Raw genomic sequence first — 22,596 nt, 5'->3', positions numbered from 1 at the left:
CCCACCCTTTCAGTTTTGCGTGTAACTGTACAACTAACAAATAGGCTTCCGGAAGGAAAAAAATCAATGACTTTAAATGATACACAATTTTTTGTCTTTATAAGTCACCTTTTCACACTGAAACATGGAAGCTTCATAAAATAAGTTAATACTTGCTTCCAAAGCAACAATATTATTTGCCTTCATTATAAATAAACAGAATTCATTTGAGACAATGATTTTTCAAATGAAAGGATTAAAATAATCCCATTAAAACCAAAACAAAGGCATTTTATGTTCTTACATCTTTATTAAAGTACTTATTTTATAAACCTGGCTCAATAATAACTCATACTTTTATATCACAAATTTGCCTTTAAGTAATACATAATACACTTAAGGCAGATTTACCTTATAGATGGCCTCAGCTTCTAAACACCACTGCACTGATTTATACAAATAGCAAAAATCACATGGAGGAGCATCTACTGATATCTTTCCTGGTACTTATCTTTAGATTTTAAAACTGCATAATAAGTAGAGTTTCCATAAAATTTCATTTTTGAGATAGGAAACAAACAATTTTGCCTTTATCTGTTAGATTGGATGTAGTTATTATTAATAACATAACCTTTAAATCAGTGGGGAAAACAAATACCTTACCTTCACTCCTCAGACAAGGCTCAACAGCAAGCAAAATGAGGAGCCATTATAAAATCATATTGCTAAGTATTACCTCAACTCAAAATTCTGCTTATGTAATTGTATCATATCACAGCTAAAAATTACTATTTAACATATATCAAGATACATCCAAAAGTATCCTTTGGTTGCATTAATATCAGGAGGCTTAGGCAGCATTGAAGATTCATTCTCTGCTCTTCTGGTCATTAGTATAAACTGAAGCTTTTGAAACTATTTGGCAATCCTATTTTGGGGCCCAATATCACAAAACCTTCAGGAGAATACTGGACCCAGGTGGAAGAATTTGAAGACTGGAAGACTTGCAGTTAAGGTAGAGTTATCATTAGCAGATCTTAGGGAAACAGGAATGCAGCCAGAATCACTTGATATTTATTAGAAATCAAGATTCACTGAATCATTTCTCTTTCAAAAAAATATCTTTAAAACTTGTATATTTTCAAATGTTCTTTTTTTAAAGAACGTACAAAATTAAGGTATTTGTGAAAATAAACCAGTTTCAAGTATACTTGTTTCTCTTCATTTTGCTTCCTTCAAAGGATTTCTTCTCATCAAGCACAAATGTGCTAATCTTTACAGCAAGACAAACTCTTCTGTGCTAAATCTTTTTAATCTTTTCTTTTCATCCTCTGAGAAAAGGTCTTCTTCATTGGTTGTAGTAGATGTAAAATCATAGTCTCTGGAATGACCATTTACAAAAGTAAATAAAGGATATTTCTCCTTAGAAGAAATTTTCAGCATCTGTAACAGAAAGAACAGAAGAATCCCTTATTGGATGCAATAGCGCACAGTAGAACCACATGATGAAATCTAATGTTTTAGCCCTGAATCTCTCTTGTTAGCTTCTCTAATTTACATTTATCCAGTGCTACTGCTTTACTGTTCTGGCTAAAAGACAAAAGTTGATCAGCATTGTATAGTTTATTTATTGCTAAATACCTACTTCCCCATTAGGACTAGACCATCAGAAATTAACTATATTATCATTCCTACCCAAAACCCCCAAAAGTAAAGTCTTCTGGTCACATTCATTTGAAGGCTTACTAGTGAGTTAAGATTTACCTTCTATTGCTGGTAATAGACAATAAAACAAAATGGTATCACTGATTATGGTAAAATACTGTGAATGTTTAGTACCATAACACAGAAAAGAAATTAAACTAAGTCAAAAGGTCCATTCTAATCTCACTTCTACAACTTAACTTTGATGTGATCTTTGACAAATCACTCTACCTGAGTATCACCTATAAAACTGGGCAAAAGTTATCCAATCTCCTTATCTCAGAGAAATGTTAGGATGACCAAAAGCAATAAAAAGTTATTTTTTAAAATCAAGTTTGGTCTCTTCAAAGATTTCTATATTAAAAAAATATATTTCTGCAATAATCTAGTTAAGATGAAAAACAGTATTCTTATACACAGTAACAATCCACACTTTACATATTACCTTCTAAAGTTACATTACACAATTTAGAAGTAAAATAAGTAATACCTGGAATTTTGTGAGAACACCAACAACCCTTATATAACCTCTGTCAATATGGGATTTGTTGACAAGCCAACAACCCATTCTAAACCATTTAAATATTTCTGTTAAACAAAGTCTATTAAAAAAATTTTCATTTTAAGGTGCATAAAAATTTTTGAGTGAAGGATGTTTTTATAGAAATAAACATTTCCATAGGTAACCAGGACTTATAAGAAGGATTCTGAAAAGTTTATGTGAGTTACAAAGAATGCTGAAAAAATATCAATAGTACTTATACATCATTAATCATGATCAATTAAATATAATTTAAGGATAATTTTAGCAGTAAAAACTAAATTCTCCCAAATGTTGATATTCAACTGAAGGCTCATCAAATTCTTATATATTACATTTATAGATTATCTTGGCTAAAATAAATATGTAGCCCTAGGATACAGATACAATGTTAAATTTAAAATATTTCAATGAGACACTTTATATGAAATCCATTTTCTAATTGAGTGGAAATGAACCATTTAAAAACAATCAAGTACTTAAAAAACCAGACGTGATGAAATATGATCGATCCTATAATTCATATTGTGCTCCTACTTTTTACACGTCTCAAATTTATTTAACTTACATTCTAAAAAAAAAAGGTAGAGAGAAGGGCACAAATGTGGAAATGAAAAGTAAGAGACAGAGGGGGCCGGCATCTGATCAATCATCTTTCACCTCGAGCCAATGGCTGGAATACAGTTCAAAACTGTTACCATTTTATATTCATTTAATGTCACTTATAAAAGTCCAGTATCTAACAAGCAGGTATCATTGTATCATTTTCAACTCAACACGAAGAGCTAACATTATCATGTCTTCATCCTTTCTTTCAAAATCAGATGCCTTTCAAATGCTTTTCAAAGCTCTAAGCACCATATCAAGAATTTTTTAGACTTTTTTTTTTTAAGAATAACCATTGATTTGAACTTCTATTAGAAGAGAAAAGTTTAGTTTTCTTTTTTATACTACAAAATAGGATGCACTGTCAAAACATTAAGGTCCCTCCATAATGGAAAATGTTAAAATCTATACAAAAAAAATTCCAAATTAGGTTATCTATATGACTTGGGGTATTATATCAATTGAGATATTATACAAAATAAAGATAATGAAAGACATTTAATAACTTGGGGAAATATTTAATATTTTGTTGTATTTCCTTCTAGACTTTTTAAAGTACATGTTTAAAATTACTTTAACAAAACTGAGATTAATTTTTATATATAGTGCTTATCCTGTTTTTCCTTTAACATTACATAATAAATACTGAACTACAATCCTGCAGCCTGTGGAATGAAAACCACATTCACAGAAAGATAGACAAAATGAAAAGGCAGAGGACTATGTACCAGATGAGGGAATAAGATAAAACCCCAGAAAAACAACTAAATGAAGTGGGTAGAGGTAATTCCAGAAAAAGAATTCAGAATAATGATAGTGAACATGGTCCTAGACCTTGGAAAAAGAATGGAGGCAAAGATTGAGAAGATGCAAGAAATGTTTAACAAAGACCTAGAAGAATTAAAGAACAACCAAACAGAGATGAACAACACAACATCTGAAATCAAAAATACACTAGAAGGAATCAATAGCAGAATAACTGAGGAAGAATGGATAAGTGACCTGGAAGACAGAATGGTGGAATTCACTGCCACAGAACAGAATAAAGAAAAAAGAATGAAATGAAGACAGCCTAAGAGACCTCTGGGACAACATTAAATGCACTAACATTCACATTATAGGGGTCCCAGAAGAAGAGAGAGAGAAAGGACCCAAGAAAATATCTGAAGAGATTATAGTCGAAAACTTCCCTAACATGGGAAAGGAAACAGCCACCAAGCCCAGGAAGCGCAGAGAGTCCCAGGCAGGATAAAACCAAGGAGAAACATGCCAAGACACACAGTAATCAAACTGACAAAAATTAAACACAAAGAGAAATTATTGAAAGCAGCAAGGGAAAAACAACAAATAACATACAAGGGAACTCCCATAAGGTTAACAGCTGATTTCTCAGCAGAAACTCTACAAGCCAGAAGGGAGTGGCATGATATATTTAAAGAGATGAGAGGGAAGAACCTACAACCAAGATTACTCCACCCGGCAAGGATCTCATTCAGATTCGATGGAGAAATCAAAAGCTTTACAGACAAGCAAAAGCTAGAAGAATTCAGCACCACCAAACCAGCTCTACAACAAATGCTAAAGGAACTTCTCTAAGTGGGAAACACAAGAGAAGAAAAGGACCTACAAAAACAAACCCAAAACAATTAAGAAAATGGTCAGAGGAGCATATGTGTTGATAATTACCTTAAATATGAATGGATTAAATGCTCCAACCAAAAGACACAGGCTTGCTGAATGGATACAAATACAAGACGCATATATATGCTATTTATAAGAGACCCACTGCAGACCTAGGGACACATACAGACTGAAAGTGAGGGGATGAAAAATTTTTCCATGCAAATGGTAATCAAAAGAAAGCTGGAGTAGCAATACTCATATCAGACAAAATAGACATTAAAATAAAGAATGTTACAAGAGACAAGGAAGGATACTACATAATGACCAAGGGATCAATCCAAGAAGAAGATATAACAATTATAAATATATATGCACCCAACATAGGAGCACCTCAATACATAAGGCAAATGCTAACAGCTATAAAAGAGGAAATTGACAGTAACACAGTAATAGTGGGGTAATCTAACACCTCACTTACACCAGTGCACAGATCATCCAGACAGAAAATAAATATGAAGACACAAGCTTTAAAGGACACAACAGACCACATAGATGTAATTGATATTTATAGGACATTCCATCTGAAAACAGCAGATTACACTTTCTTCTCAAGTGCACACAGAACATTCTCCAGGATAGATCACATCTTGGGTCACAAATCAAGCCTTGGTAAGTTTAAGAAAATTGAAATCTATCAAGCATCTTTTCCAACCACCACAACGTTATGAGAATAGAAATAAATTACAGGGAAGAAAACATAAAAAACACAAACACATGGAGGCTAAACAATACATTACTAAATAACCAAGAGATCAATGAAGAAATCAAAGAGGAAATCAGAAAGTACCTAGAGACAAATGACAATGAAAACACAACAATCCAAAACCTATGGGATGCAGCAAAGGAAGTTCTAAGAGGGAAGTTTATAGCAATAAAATCCTACCTCAAGAAACAAGAAAAATCTCAAATAAACAATCTAAACTTACACCTAAAGGAACTAGAGAGAGAAGAGCAAACAAAACCCAAAGTCAGTAGAAGGAAAGAAATCATAAAGATCAGAGCAGAAATAAATGAAATAGAAACAAAGAAAACAGTAGCAAAGATCAATAAAACTAAAAGCTGGTTCTGTGAGAAGATAAACAAAATTGATAAAGCTTTAGCCAGACTCATCAAGAAGAAGAGGCAGAGGACTCAAATCAATAAAATTAGAAATGAAAAAGGAGAAGTTACAATGGACCCCACAGAAATACACAGCATCATAAGAGACTACTACAAGCAACTCTATGCCAATAAAATAGACAACCTGGAAGAAATGGACAAATTTTTAGAAAAGCACAACCTTCCCAGACTGAACCAGGAGGAAATATATAATATAAGCAGACTAATCACAAGCACTGAAATTGAAACTGTGATTAAAAATCTTCCAACAAACAAAAGCCCAGGAGCCGATGGCTTCACAGGCGAATTCTATCAAACATTTAGAGGAGAGCTAATACCTATCTTTCTCAAACTCTTCCAAAATATAGCAGAGGGAGGAACACTCCCAAACTCATTCTACGAGGCCACCATCACCCTGATACCAAAACCAGACAAAGATGTCACCAAAAAAGAAAACTACAGGCCAATATCACTGATGAATATAGATGCAAAAATCCTCAACAAAATTCTAGCAAACAGAAACCAACAACACATTAAAAGGATCATACACCATGATCAAGTGGGATTTATCCCAGGGATGCAAGGATTCTTCAATATACGCAAATCAATCAATGTGATATAGCTGATTCAGTTTGTTATACAGCAGAAACTAACACAATATTGTAAAGCAATTATACTCCAATAAAGATGTTAAAAAAAAATCAATGTGATACACCAATATTAACAAACTGAAGAATAAAAACCATATGATCATCTCAATAAATGAAGAAAAAGCATTTCACAAAATTCAACACCTATTTATGATTAAAAAGTCTCCAGGGAGTGGGCACAGAGGGACCCTACCTCAACATAATAAAGGCCATATATTACAAACCCACAGCAAACACCATTCTGAATGGTGAAAAACTGAAAGCATTTCCTCTAAGATCAGGAACAAGACAAGGATGTCCACTCACGCCACTATTATTCAGCATAGTTTTGGAAGTCCTAGCCATGGCAATCAGAGAAGCAAAAGAAATAAAAGGAATACAAATTGGAAAAGAAGAAGTAAAACTGTCATTGTTTGCAGATGACATGTACTATACATAGAGAATCCTAAAGATGTCACCAGAAAACTACTAGAGCTAATCAATGAATTTGGTAAAGTAGCAGGATACAAAATTAATGCACAGAAATCTCTTGCATTCTTATACACTAATGATGAAAAATCTGAAAGTGAAATTAAGAAAACACTCCCATTTACCATTGCAACAAAAAGAATAAAATATCTGGTAATAAACCTACCTAAGGAGACAAAAGACCTGTATACAGAAAATTATAAGACACTGATGAAAGAAATTAAAGATGATACAAAGAGATGGAGAGATATACCATGCTCTTGGATTGGAAGAATCAACATTGTGAAAATTACTATACTACCCAAAGCAACCTACAGATTCAATGCAATCGCCATCAAACTACCACTGGCATTTTTCACAGAACTAGAACAAAAAATTTCACAATTTGTATGGAAACACAAAAAAACCCCATATAACCAAAGCAATCTTGAGAAAGAAAAACAGAGCTGGAGGAATCAGGCTCCCTGACTTCAGACTATACTATAAAGCTACAGTAAACAAGACAGTAAGGTGCTGGCACAAAAACAGAAATATAGATCAGTGGAACAGGATAGAAAGCTCAGAGATAAACCCACTCACCTATGGTCTCCTTATCTTTGATAAAGGAGGCAAGAATATACAATGGAGAAAAGACAGCCTCTTCAATAAGTGGTGCTGGGAAAACTGGACAGCTACATGTAAAAGAATGAAATTAGAACACTCCCTAACACCATACACAAAAATAAACTCAAAATGGATTAAAGACCTAAATGTAAGGCCAGACACCATCAAACTCTTCCTCTATGACATAAATCACAGCAAGATCCGTTTTGACCCACCTCCTAGAGAAATGGAAATAAAAACAAAAATAAACAAATGGGACCTAATGAAACTTCAAAGCTTTTGCACAGCAAAGGAAACCATAAACAAGACCAAAAGACAACCCTCAGAATGGGAGAAAATATTTGCAAATGAAGCAACTGACAAAGGATTAATATCCAAAATTTACAAGCAGCTCATGCAGCTCAATATCAAAAAAACAAACAACCCAATCCAAAAATGGGCAGAAGACCTAAATAGACATTTCTCCAAAGAAGATATACAGATTGCCAACAAACACATGAAAGAATGCTCAACATCCTTAATCGTTAGAGAAATGCAAATCAAAACTACAATGAGATATCATCTCACACTGGTCAGAATAGCCATCATCAAAAAATCTACAAACAATAAATGCTGGAGAGGGTGTGGAGAAAAGGGAACCCTCTTGCACTGTTGGTGGGAATGTAAATTGATACAGCCACTATGGAGAACAGTATGGAGGTTCCTTAAAAAACTAAAAATAGAACTACCATACGACCCAGCAATCCCACTACTGGGCATATACCCTGAGAAAACCATAATTCAAAAAGAGTCATGTACTGCAATGTTCATTGCAGCTCTATTTACAATAGCCAGGACATGGAAGCAACCTAAGTGTCCATCAACAGAGGAATGGATAAAGAAGATGTGGCACATATATACAATGGAATATTACTCAGCCATAAAAAGAAACAAAACTGAGTTATTTGTAGTGAGGTGGATGGACCTAGAGTCTGTCATACAGAGTGAAGTAAGTCAGAAAGAGAAAAACAAATACTGTATGCTAACACATATATATGGAATCTAAAAAAAAAAGGTCATGAAGAACTTAGGGGCAAGACAGGAATAAAGACGCAGACCTACTAGAGAATGGCCTTGAGGATACGGGGAGGGGGAAGGGTAAGCTGGGACAAAGTGAGTGAGTGTCATGGACATATATACACTACCAAATGTAAAATAGATAGCTAGTGGGAAGCAGCCACATAGCACAGGGAGATCAGCTCGGTGCTTTGTGACCACCTAGAGGGGTGGGATAGGGAGGGTGGGAGGGAGGGAGATGCAAGAGGGAAGAGATATGGGGATATATGTATATGTATAACTGATTCACTTTGTTATAAAGCAGAAACTAACACACCCTTGTAAAGCAATTATACTCCAATAAAGATGTTTAAATAAATAAATCAATAAATAAAAATAAAATTAAATTAAATTAAAAAGTCACAGGGACGTATTGTACAGCATGGGGAATATAGTCTATAATATTGTAATTACTCTGTATGGTGACAGATGGTAACTAGACTTATCATGGTGATCACTTCATAATGTGTAAAAATACTGAATCACTATGTTGTATACTTGAAACTAGTCTAATATTGTATGTCAATTATAATTCAACTTAAAAAAGGAAAAAGAAAAAACACAATTATTAAAAAAAGAAAGAAAAAAGATTAGAAGGAAATGAATTGTAGTGCTAATCTAAAATGGCAGCATCCTAGGTGAAAGACCTATACACTAAAAACTATAAAACACTGATAAAGGAAATTGAAGATGATTTAAAGAAATGGAAAGATATCTCATGCTCTTGGATTGGAAGAATTAATATTGTTAAAATGGCAGTACTACTCAAAGCAATCTACAGATTTAATGCAATCCCTATCAAATTATCCAAGACATTTTTCACAGAACTAGAACAAATAATCTTAAAATTTATATGGAACCACAAAAGACCCAGAGTTGCCAAAGCAATCCTGAGGAAAAGAACAAAGCTGGAGGCAAAACCCTCCCAGACTTCAGACAATACTACAAAGCTACAGTAATCAAAACAGCATGGTATTGGCACAGAAACAGACACATAGATCGATGGAACAGAACAGAGAGCCCAGAAGTAAACCCACACACCTACTGTCAATTAATCTATGACAAAGGAAGCAAGAATATACAATGGAGAAAAGACAATCTCTTCAGCAAGTGGTGCTGGGAAAGCTGGACAGCCTCACATAAATCAATAAAATTAGAACACTCTCTCAAACCATATACAAAACAAAATCAAAATGTCTTACAGACCTAAATACAAGACATGACACCATAAAACACCTAGAAGAGAACACAGACAAAACATTCTTCGATATAAATCATAGCAATATTTTCTTAGATCAGTCTCCCAAGGCAAAAGAAATAAAAGCAAAAATAAACAAATGGGACCTAAACAAACTTATAAGCTTTTGCACAGCAAAGGAAACCATCAACAAAATTAAAAGACAACCTACAGAATGGGAGAAAATATTTGCAAACGATGCAGCTGAAAAGGGGTTAATATCTAAAATATACAAACAGCTCATACAACTCAATAGCAAAAAAAACAAACAACCCAATCAAAAAATGGGGAGAAAACCTAAATAGTTGTTTCTTTAAAGAAGACATACCAATTGGTCAACAGGTACATGAAAAGATGTTCAACATCTGTACCTCAATAAATAAATAAACAGACAAACAACAAGGTCCTACTGTATAGCACAGGGAACTATATTCAATATCCTGTGAAAAAACCATAATGGAAAAGAAATCAAAAAGGAATATATATATGTACAATTGAGAATATACATGTATAAAAGAATATATATACATATATATGTACAACAGTACAGCAGAAATTAACATAACACTGTAAATCAACTATACTTCAAAAAATTCAAGAAATAAATACATTTTTTTAAATGTAGTATATTGTAAAATGTACTACTATTTAGCAGTTTAAATGAATAAGCTAGACCAACATGAATAGATATAATCTCCAAGTCACCATCAAATGAAAAAGCAAGTTGCAAAAGGATACATACATTTTTCTATGAATATATAATTAATGACAAGTTTAAGAACATACAAAAAAAACAGTGTATGTTGTTTACAGATACATCAAGTATACTAATTTACACTAATTTAGGATAGTGGTTACCAGTGGGAAGGAAATAGGGAATAAGATTGGGGAAGGGTAATACACTTCGATTATATACGTGGGTTTTTTTTTTTCCCTTAAGCTTAGAGGTAGCACATGGGTATTTATTATTCTATCCTCTATATTTCTGTATGCTTGAAATTTTTAAAAACTAATTTAATAAAATAAACATATTGCAAAGTACAAACTTCTTCAGCCTGGCATTCAATACTCTCCACAATATTTTTCCAACCTACTTTTCTAGCCTCATCCTTCACTATTTCCTATAGCAGTGTTTCCCAAGCCTTGGACATTTATATACCTCCTTCCTTATTTTCACTATATATGCCATCTCTATTACAATTAATGAATATTTTTCTTTTCATAATTTTAACCCCAATAGCCTTGTGCAGGTCAATGATAAGTAGGAAACCACATGTTTAATAAGCCAGCTATTCTTTTTTAATATGAATATACATGTATAAGTATCAGAATATTTGTCCCAGGGTCACCTAAAAATATCAAGTATCACACTTTGGGTTGCACTGTCTTACACTAGTGGTTCTCAAATTTGGTGTACAAGATTACTTGTGAAGTTTGTTAGAAATGGAGGCTACCAGGCCATACCTCTAGGGATTCTGATTCGTGCAATCAGAAGACAAAAAATCGTGCCCTATATGTACCCATGGCACCTAACAAATTGGACTATTTGCCATTCTCTAGAGAAGCTCTACATTTTTCTTTTCCAATACTTTTCCTCTTGTTATCTCCTCTGCTTGACATACCCTCCCCCTTCTCCCTTAGCCAACAGAAATTAAGCGTACACTTTAGGGCTCATATTAAATATCACCATCACAATAAAGAACTGTGACTTGGATGTGACATCTCTCTCATTTTAACACTCTTCCTTACCCTATCAATTTATTTCTATTTCTGTATGAATGCTTATCATATTCAATGTAATACATGTCTACTTGTCTTATTCCGCCTCCTGAACTATAAATGCTACTTGAGGGCAAAGCCTTGGTCATTTTGTGTTTTCAACATGACAGTTATTCAGATACTTGCTGGACTGAGCTCTGCTAAACACTGAATTAATTTAACAATTTTTATTAACATTTTAAAACTCATGTGGCATAAGCATTAGAATATTCATTCACATAGCATTACAAATTAAACATGAGAATCTAGACTACCTGGCCTCAATTTCAAAATGAGAAAACTGAAAATATATCCTATATAGAAACAAATAATTTAAGATGTTTTAATTTTCAAAGAAAAAAATAACAGTTTAACTAAAAATGCTGAATTCAGGTTTTAAGAAGGAAAATTGCTTAACTTACAATCTTCCAAGCAAAAGTAAATGATCAAGTTATTAACTGACAAAGTGAGGTTTTGATACTGCTACCAAAAAGCTATTAACTTAAGAACAACAGTATAATTAAAGCAAAGTTAATTGACTCTGGCAAAATTCTCAGTACTTCCATATTATATTTCAACATGGTTTCTCATTGCTTTAATATTGCATATTACCTGGATGCATCAAGAGCAATAACTTCTAAGTAGTTTTCCAGTGTAAAGACTATTAGTATAAAACCACAAAACTATCTGTTTTTAATCAGAAAATATCAACATGCAACTCATTTATGAATATTGTTTTTCTCAATTTGGTAACAGTAATTTGGGCTTTTTTCTATTCCAGAGGTAGACTACATCACTGTTCTAAATATACTTATTTCAACCTAGATAAAAAACAAACTAACGGAAACATAAATGGGACTTTTTAATGGAAAATGTTCATCAACGTCAATCTATATTACCATATCATCTGTATTTGTATATTTTAGCACATACATGACACTTTATAAAGCCAGAGAATTGTCAAACTAAAATATACAAATGTATATACTAATTTCAAGTAATAAAAGAGGGGAAAATGGAGAAAACATATTTTCTTATGTTCACTTGGCCTTTCAGGTTGAAAAGAAGAATGAAAAGACGACAACTGTGAGAAATGAGGAATAAGAAAAGGTTCTCACATATCTCATTTTCTCCTCTCCTCATTCATTTTTCTGTCATGTTCCTGTTAAATTTCCTTTTACATGGCAGGTCAAGTAAACTAAACCTAACTTAAATGAAACTTTTTATTTAACTTTTCCATTCTATTTTTACGTTATAAAAATAAAATTTCAACCCATTATGTCCATTTTCCTGAATAAAATTAATCGGAAGTGAAGCAGTAATAAGGTATACATATTACAACTGAGCTCAAGTTAAGAATTCCCAAAAATGATTCTAGTTTTAGTTTTACTTACCATAAAAAATGATAACCTATAATATTGATACGAATAAAGAGAGCCATCCAATTAGGCTTACTTCCTAAATAAGTAATTTTTTTACTTTCTGAAGTACTAGATATAGACAGAGTTTATGGCCCTATACATGTTTTAGCAGTACTCAAGGGCCAGAAAAATGCAGAAGTTTAAAGGTAATAAGAGGAGTTAAATAAACCTATTTCCAAGATCCTATAAGTAGAATAGATCAGATTAAACAAGTTTATTGGAAGGTAACAATACAGCTCATTTGATAAAACAGTTCTGAGAAATCCAAAAACACCATTTCTCTTTAAAAAAATCAAAACACTTGGACTAACAAGAAATAATGCACAATTTGGCTTGATCAAATATTTCATTAATTTTTTTCTACCCCCTAAGGTATTGCCCTTTTAAAATCCTCTTCAAATAAAATATAACCTAATTGCTTGCACATGACTAGTTTGCAGAGATTTTTATTTCAACAGTGCCACCTAGTGGAGCAATCAATACTTTCAATTGGTCACTAAGTGATTTCATCATCCTCAAAAGCTAGGAATCCCCAAATAGTTGTATTTTCTGGTTCAAAATATTCTTAATAATATTAACATTCAAGGGGGAATTTTATAAACGAATCATAATCTATAGATTTTTATCTTCTGATAGGCTACCTCTAATAAAAATTAGGTCATTTACAAATATTATTATAATATTTAAAATAAAAGTACCTTAGTGATTTCTTCAGAAGCTCGTTTGAAGTCCTGAACATTTCGACAGTAAAATCCTATTGTACAGCTAGGATCCATTTTTCGAAATGACATCTTTTTGGGAGAAGGGCAGTGGAATGTCTGTAATTTCAAAAGTTCTTTAGGATTAATTTAGTTTTATTTGATGGACTTAAGTATACAAAAATATTACTTAATTTAAAATTTGCTATCTAGCTTTTCTCCAAACTACAAACATGCTTTCAAATGGTGTTTTAGTCTATCCTATGCAGATGATCCCTCCCAATCTCCAAAGCTGTAAAACGTAAGCGCCAACATTGTGTATATTCAATTCACCAAATCTCTACCTTATGCAACATTAGTGCCATTCTGCAAAAGAAAGGAAGTGTGTCAAAAGTGGTGTGCATTTCTAACACTTGCAGAAGGGAAGAAAAATGTGTCTCTGAAAAAGACATGAATAAGCTAGTACAAGGTATAGAATCAAGTTAGCTATTTCTAAGAAAGTGTAATTAAGTCTGTTTGGTTAGAGATTTTTTAAATGTTTATAAACCTTTGAATAAGAATACGAAGACTTTGTAAACAAATATGCGGGTTCATGAAAATGTTCCATAATGATATGAAAAGAGATCAACGTGAGAGTTTTAGCGATTGACACAATTAGCACATAATTACACATTCTCCCAACCCACTCTTCTACTGAGCTTTACCTCAAGTTCTTGTTCAGGCCCACACAGGATACAGGTGAAAACTGTTCTCTTATGGTCCTTGCCCTTCTCCTCACCAGTCCTCCCGTCCCTTAGTTCACTTTTCTCAAGTGGTCACAGTGCTAAAGATATAAATGAGCTAAGGAGACTGCTCTAGACTCTCTACTCTTGTCAATAGGCTGTGGCTAACAGTAGAGTCTGGTATCTTTAGAGAATGCAAAAGGAGGAAAAGGGCAGAATATAAAGCTAATCATTCCAATGTTTTTTTTCTTCACCACTACACTCTGGTACTTTGTTCAAAAGATTTGTTTTTTAACTGCGTGAATGCTCAGACACTTGTCCTTAAAAATTATTGATGCTACCAAATCTTTTTTGTATGTATAAAAAAAAGTTTATGTTAAAAAGGAGGGCCATAAAAATATATTCATATTTGCTTATATTTGCATAAAGATATCAAAAATTAACAAGTTTAAGGAGAGGAAGAAAACTGGGCAGATGGGAGACAGGTATGGGAAATTCTTCATTGCATATTTTATATTTTTGAATTAAAGAAGAAGCTCAAGAAATAATCTAGGCTGGATATGAACCCATAAACTTAAAATTTCCCTACATTTAATGCCTGAAACTAAGGGATTTCAACTAGAAACTATCTATTAAAACACAGAAAAATATAGGCTTTCATATTTATGTTCATGGTGAATCAGTCAAAATCACTCTTTTCTCTCCCCCTACATACATCCTAGTGATCCAATCCCATATTATCATCAGACGATATGCAAAACGAATACATTCCAAGCTGCTTTTTTTTCCCTTACAGATAGTTCAGTCACATACTAGATTCAAATCCAACATCATGCTAGTAAGCATAGACCAAACAAATGTGTTTTCAAAACTATGACTTCTATGAAATGCTTAGCTAACACTTACTTCATAGTGAGATCCAACCTAGCTAAACTGGAACGTCCAGTGTTCTAGTCAACACAAGTATTGTCTTAGTTGGACTTTTTTCTAACATTGTTTTACCTGTTTTATTTATAAAGAGATATTAAAAACAGATCTGGAAAGGCACAGAAAAGCTAGGTAAACTTGTTAGTTAACAATATACAGGAGTATTACTGTTTAAGGCTCAGACAGTTCTAGGTCATAGTTACAATAAAATTATTCTACATACAAGGTATCTAACAATAGTCATTTGCCCAACTCCTTCCAAAGCCAATAATAAGGAATGTTTATTCAGTTTTTGCTACGTGGGGATAAGAAAGAAGAGCCAAAAGTTTGTACGGTCCAACAAGTATTTTTTTAACCTGTCTACATGGGTGCCCTAAATTATATTAAAGCATTGATTAAAGTTGTCATGTAAGAACCATTGGGACTAAACCGGAATAAGCTTAGTGCTATTTCACTGTATTGCCTCAATCATCATAGATAATAATGACAAACACTAGTTAATCATAGTTGTTTTGATACCTACAAAGAACTTGCAAATTATTCACCAAAACACAGATATAAATCTCTGATGACTGAAAAGTGAAATTGTTATTGGGTGTTCCTACATGAGTACTAGGACTCATATTACAGAGAGGCATTTTATACCATTTAAATTATAATCTTTTGTTCACCCAAGAAGATTCTGAAACAAACCAACACTAATTTATAATTCAGAATCATTTCTGTTTATTGTAAAACAAGTTAGACTTTAAAATATTTTCCCAAGTGGCATTACACAGCTACGTTCACTTTGTGATAATTCTCTGAGCTATGCACTTAGATTTCTTTTTTAATTTTTAAAATTCTGATGACTGCTAAGAGTAGCAGCTTCTACTTCACAAACACATTTTAGCAAGTATCACTAGATACACTTCTGTGACAATAAAATATGTTTCTGAAAAAACTGGCCAGAGTGAGTCAATTCCCATTTATTTCATTTTTCAACACACTGTTTATTCATTGCCTCAACAAACAGTTAGATATTAGGCACCTACTAAATGCTAGGACTGTTCTAGGCTTATTATATGGAATAGTGGATTCTATTACCTAAACATACAAATAATACTGAAACAAATACTTTTAGGTGTAGCTGTGTTATTCTGGTGATTTAGATAAAGCTTCCTAAGATAACTAATTAGAGAATACATCCTTACTTAAAAAGCACCTCCTACGAACTGCAGTTCACATGTGTAATTCATAAAGCGTACATCTTTCACCGATGAATTCACTCATCTATCTAAATAACCACATCACATCATTCTAATAGCTTTAATGCCACTATTCTCTGAACTTACTAGGATATATTAAAATAGTCACCACTGTATAAACCTCCTAAAACCTGAAACTTGGAATTGGGGGCCCAGGAATCAGAAGAGACTAACATATCTATAATAAGGTTTTTCTTACCTTATTAATAGAATATTAATATTAAGGTAATACAATATTACCTTAATAATAGAAAAGATTCAGTATTTGTAAAGAGAGAAAATCAGTCATTCTGAAAGTATATCATAAATAGCATGAAGCAATAGTCTCTGGTTTAAGAAATCTTAACTTATTAAATATATACATGCATGTATACACACACACACACTTCATAAATATGTATAAGAAAATGTATATCCACTAGTCCTCTCATCCCAACAATTGAAACTCTGCCCTGCCCTAGCCACCAGCAATATGAACCCACAGTTCAACAGACCCTCGCTGCTAAAGCTCATCTTAAACCCACTTTCTTGGTGTCCCAATATATAAAAAATAAATGCTTCTGTGCATTCAAGAAGTTACCTAATTTCACCAAATTTTACTTTACAAAGTCTCTTAAAATCAATTCTTCTTTTCCATTCTCACTTTCACCCCACTTCAAGCTTTTACTGAAGTGCTGAAGTGTTGCAACAGTCTCCCAATAATGAGCTGCGACCTTCCTAATATTGACTGTATAGACATAACCAGAATATTCACTGACCTGGCATCTTTGTAGAGTCTCTCAAAATATCAGAAGAATAGTCTCTTTCTACTGGCCAAAATAACCAACACTAATAATCTTTTAATTTGCCTATTTTAGATGTTAGAATACTGTGAACAAGTTTCCATCTGAATCTCAAGTATTTACTTTTTTAAGGAGTCAGTTTGACACAGACACACTGGAAATGTAACTCAGACATAGGAATCAGGGCCACAAGACCACAATGCAGCAGCAAGAGAATTACAGTGTGGTTCACGTAGCACAATTCTATGTGCCTCCTCCCACAGTATCAATCAGCCAACTAGAAATATTTATTAAAGTTTACATGCAAAATATTATGAAGGAAGGAAGTAGAAAGCAAAGCTGATTCTGGCCTCAAGACGCTTGTACTTTAGTTGAGGTAATAGTCTACAAAAAATGCTAGGCTGTTTTATAATGTATCTTTTAAAACCAGTTTTTTAATCTTGTGGTTTATCCATTTTCATAATCTACCTCCTAAATACTTATTAGGTATTAATATTAGCTAGCAAGCTATTACTAAAACAAAGTACTAAACCACATTTCCAACTTGTCAAGCCCTTGAGAATTAGTGATCCATGCCACTCAAGCGATTATTTTAAAAGTCTGTAAAAGCATCACCTGGGAAAACAAGAACCAAAACCATGTAATAATAACGTCTCACTTATGCACTCTCAAAATTTTCTGAATTAAAATGCTGCACATGTATAATTGATTCACTTTGCTGTATACCTGAAACTAACACAACACTGTAAACCAACTATAATACAATAAAAAATTTTTTTTAAATGCTGGATCAGAAAATGATTAACATAAAGGAAAAGAAGACTTTAAGAAATCAAAGCTAAAACAAATATTAGAAACCCAATTAAAACTTGTGAAAACTTAACTAGAGGCTAAGACTTAATTACTATACTTAAAGCAAAATAATTTTGCAGGCTCCTTCAATCACTTTGTCACTCTAACCCAACTCCATCATCTTCTTTATTTTTCTTTTTTTCCCCCTTTCTTTTTTTTTTAAACATACCTAACATTTTAAATGCTTCAGTACTATTCAGCTGTATATGTACAAAATTACTTGGAGGCTTGATCATTTATTTTGGTAGGGCTAGGGTATCTAACAAGTTAGAGACAAAGATAAATGAAGAAGAAAGTGTATTGTAAATTAAAGTTCAGCAATGAATTATTTAACCTTTGACCACTGTATGTATTATGGTTTTATAAATTAGTAAAATATTTATTATTAACTTGTAACTGTGATACCATAAAAGCGTAGCTGCCTAGCACATCTCTAAATAATCAGAATTTGCTTCATATGGTAAGAAAACAGTACCAGCTCTTTATCCACAGTACCTCAAGAGGGAAATCCTTTATGCTGACATCTACAAAAGATTGGCAGTAATGAGGATCCATGTAAATCAAACTGTCGTCTACAAGGACAAAACAGAAGACAAGTAATTCAAAAAACACCTTATTATTACACTGCTTACAATCCAATTTCTATGTAGAATAGCTGAAAAAAATCTGGGAGTAACAGCTTGCCAGACTGATATTCATTGACTGAAACACAGGTTTGCACAGGACAGATTAACTTTTGCATAATCAAATATGCTTGTATAAGCAGAATTTTTATAAAGTGATGAGACTGTCATTTAATTTTTGGTGATAAAATTACTTTCACAAACACACAATTATATTCTACAGTTTGCATATGAAAAATGTATTGCACTACTTTATCCTGACAGGAAGAACATATTGCTTGTCATTTTATCATCAACTAGCACCACTAAAACTGGTAAAAGGTAAATATGTAAATAGCAACTGCCAGAATGTGGCAGCAATATCTTCTAAAGTTTAGTAAAACCAATAAATTATGCCTTGTTTATGCAATAACAGAAATTAAATATACATTTTACAGAATCTAATTATGTTGTGGACAAAATGACAAATGAGTGGCTATGGTAGGACTGATGAATTTATAAGGTACTCATTTTGCTCCGTTAATCATCCTGTTTCTAGATGATCCTATATTAACTTTCCAACTTTTAAAAGAAAACAGAGAAGAAATATATTTTACTAAATCACTAACCTTGAAATCCAGCAAAGTAATATGACTGTTTAGGTTTGCCACCAACAATACCCACACAATATTCAAGGCTTAAAATACCCTGCCAAAATAAATTAATTCAGATTTAGAGTCAAGAGACAAATGATAATTATTCAAAACAACCAAATTTGTATTACTAATAGTAGTAGTAGTTCCCAAATTTTTCACCACCAGTTTTATTTTTATTACATTTTCCCCATGTTCTGAAATCCTTTTGTCCACCAAACTATCTTCCATTTTCTTTAAACCATTCAACAACATTAAACAATTACTATGTGCCAGTTATAGAGATAAACAACATAACCATGGAAAGGCAATAAAAATGCCTGCCAAAGTCAAAATATTTGGCCTTTCAGTTAGCTGGTGCAGCCTTGCTGTGATCAATGTAGTATTTTCATCAGGCTTTTTGAAATGCTAGAAATAATTATTAGACATTGTTACTGTTTTCACTGAAACTTGAGTCTTAGAATCACAAACTAAAAACCACTTTCAATCAATGGCATTCATGACAAAATTTTTACACTACTTCATTTGGAATAAATATAAAGACTAATGAAAACAATTTAATCCAAGGAAAATAATAATTATTACCGTATTTAAACTCAGTTTATTTTACTAATCATAAAATATCAGTGATACCTCAATAAATTGTTTAATATTTCCCTCAGCATCTATTCTAAGCAGAACTCTATTTAAGCTGGGCCAAATAATTCTATACTTTTTTAAAAAACATGTCCATGGAGTGGAGTCAATTAAAAACATGTCCAGTGGAATCAATTAATATCCTATCAATAGCTTCTGCATTAATTTTAGCATATATTATGTTAGAAAACACTAATAATGATAAAGTATATGTTATAAAACCCCAAAATATTAAACAATAAACTTTCCTTCTCTTAAATGAGAGAATGTTTCAAAATCTAGAAGATACAAAAATAAAGACTGTATGAACAAATGCCTTTTCCCTTTAACAAGTAAACAAACCACAGTTTTGTTTAAACTTAATTATTTTCTTAAAAATAATATGTGGTGGTTATTGAAAAACCACACACAGAAATTTCCCAAAACCCCAACACTCATCATTATTAACATTTAGGAGAATACCTTCTTGACATCTGTCTGTATTACATATATTCACATATAGTTTATAAATACAATTTTATGTATATGGCATCATACAACATATGCCATTGTAACTTTTGTCACTCATTATCTCATAAATATCTTTTCCTATCAGTAAATATAGATCTATATTATAATATTTAATGGCTGTAAATTTTGTATATTTTCAGTCTTGTGAAAATATCATAGAGGTTTTTTTGGAAAGGAGAACTGCACTGAAGAAATTACAGAAACAGAGAAGGCATATAAAGTTAAAATTTTAGAGCTAACTAAAAAATAAATTAAGATGAAATTATACCAAAAAACTTGATAATAATAGTTATTATTATTCTATTGTTATTATCATTCTATTAACAGTTCTATTATTCTATTGCTTTCCCCCTAAATAAAAATCCTTAACTCAATTAGAGAGTGCCTTACTTTAATCTGAAGCAATCTGATCAGCTGAAATACAATGTTTCTGATATAGGAACCCATGAGGAAGTGAAAGTTCTAAGTCCCTCACAGCCAAGAAAAAAAAAGAAAAAATACATATATATATAGCAAGAATCATCACAGACTCTCTTCAGAAAAAGAATGATTTCAGGTAATGGAAGAAAGACTTTGGTTCTTGACACCTGTATTTCCTTTTTAGCAATAAACATTTATAAGTAGATTAAGAGCTAAAATGCCATTACATATAAGAAGCTGTATCTTTGGAAACTTGAAACACTTTTCAGTTTCTAAAAAAGCTTTTTCACAGTTATCTAGTGGTGAGAATTGATTGAGCTGTATCCATGAAGCAATAAATAAGACTGAAGTAATCAGTCAAAAAGGAAAGTCCTAATTTGTCTTGCTGAAGAAAGAGAACATATTGGATTTTCCTCATTCCAGGTCCTTTTAAAAATAAATAAATAAGTAAACTTCCTGTGGTTAAGAGCTGATAAAGCACCACACCAAATTTCTTTCTCCTCACAGAATGCAGCAGGAGATGGTAACCGTCTCTGAAATACTGTGGAATTACCTCAATCAATAAATTTTAAAACTAGAATTGAATGGTGAATTTTAGAGAGTATAATGCACAATGGTTTGGCAGGAAAAAATACAGCTGCTGACAAAGGAGGAGGAAGAAGTGTAGTGGTGGGCAGTGGGTGGGGCAGTGATGGAGGTACAGGAGGAGGTGGAGAAGGAGGAGAAGAAAAGGGAGCGGAAATGGAAGAGAAAGATTACTTTTCTTTTAGGGCTATTAGACACACTATGTTTTCACTGCTAACTGAATGACTCTTTACATGCTCTCCTTTTGGCTTCTGACCCAACCACGCCCTGACCAAGCAAAACGTAACACTACTTCACTCAGCCGTTTCAGCCATTTTTACCTGAGAGTTGAAAATTTTAAATGTATTCATAGTCACTACTCTAAAAGGGGACTGTAACATAAATTAAATTAGTAGAAGCTCAAAGAAATGTTACATTTTAGAGAGTCCATATTTTAGGGGAAAATATGAAAAAACAATAAAAGTTCTGGTCTCTGTCACCAGTTTGTTATCCGAATTTGAACATATCACTTAACTTCTGTCATTTCTGTTTTATAAAGACAATCCAGTTCCTAGCTAGTATGAGGGTAAAATGAGATAAATCTGTATTAAAAGTGTTATACAAATATGAGAGTTAACAAATATTTGCTGAGCAGCTCCTATACGCTAGGCACTAAGGATCACTTTAACAGCTAACCATGGTTTGTTTCACTACAATGCAGACTCCAATGAATCACTCAACAGCGTTAAGCAGTCCTGCCATCTGATAACTGTTATCAACACCACCAAACAGCAAAGCCCTCAGCCAGATGAAGTATGCCTCAAAGCTATCTGCAGTCCATTTCACCAGGAGTGGGGGTGGCAAAAGAGTCAGTTCTGAGACTGCCTCAATTTCTGATCTTCTCATGGTAGTAGAGAAGGCAGGGGAATTCATTTCAGATTTGGTTACAACCAACAGAGACGTGACAACATGCGAGAAGTCTCGAAACCCTCAGTGGATCCACTAGATGAAATGGTTCATATCTTCCCACATTCCACCAATAATTCTACTAAAGAGTCCACATGTTAGAAATCAAAACCCCACTTTTATCTAGGGTATGTATATGTTATTGGTTATCGTACTGGTATTATTAGTAACAAG

The 22,596-nt window shown here is 32.8% G+C and overlaps 1 protein-coding gene across 1 annotated transcript in view; it reads right to left on the bottom strand.

The window, feature by feature from the left end:
• Positions 1 to 269: 269 nt before the first annotated feature.
• The window catches only part of ATG4C (autophagy related 4C cysteine peptidase), a 94,103-nt gene continuing 71,776 nt past the window's right edge, over positions 270 to 22,596 (bottom strand). Inside the window, exons 8-11 of the mRNA XM_036825550.1 lie at positions 19,303 to 19,381; positions 18,567 to 18,643; positions 13,542 to 13,661; positions 270 to 1,422 (exon numbers count right to left, since the gene is read on the bottom strand). Coding sequence (XP_036681445.1) covers positions 1,255 to 1,422; positions 13,542 to 13,661; positions 18,567 to 18,643; positions 19,303 to 19,381 — 444 coding nt within the window. The 3' untranslated portion in view covers positions 270 to 1,254. The remainder of the gene's footprint in view (positions 1,423 to 13,541; positions 13,662 to 18,566; positions 18,644 to 19,302; positions 19,382 to 22,596) is intronic.

The sequence above is a fragment of the Balaenoptera musculus genome, chromosome 1 (genome assembly GCF_009873245.2).
Source record: "Balaenoptera musculus isolate JJ_BM4_2016_0621 chromosome 1, mBalMus1.pri.v3, whole genome shotgun sequence".
Lineage (NCBI taxonomy): Eukaryota > Metazoa > Chordata > Mammalia > Artiodactyla > Balaenopteridae > Balaenoptera > Balaenoptera musculus.
Note: the sequence above shows the minus strand (reverse complement) of the source record. Positions and strands in the feature narration are given on the sequence as shown.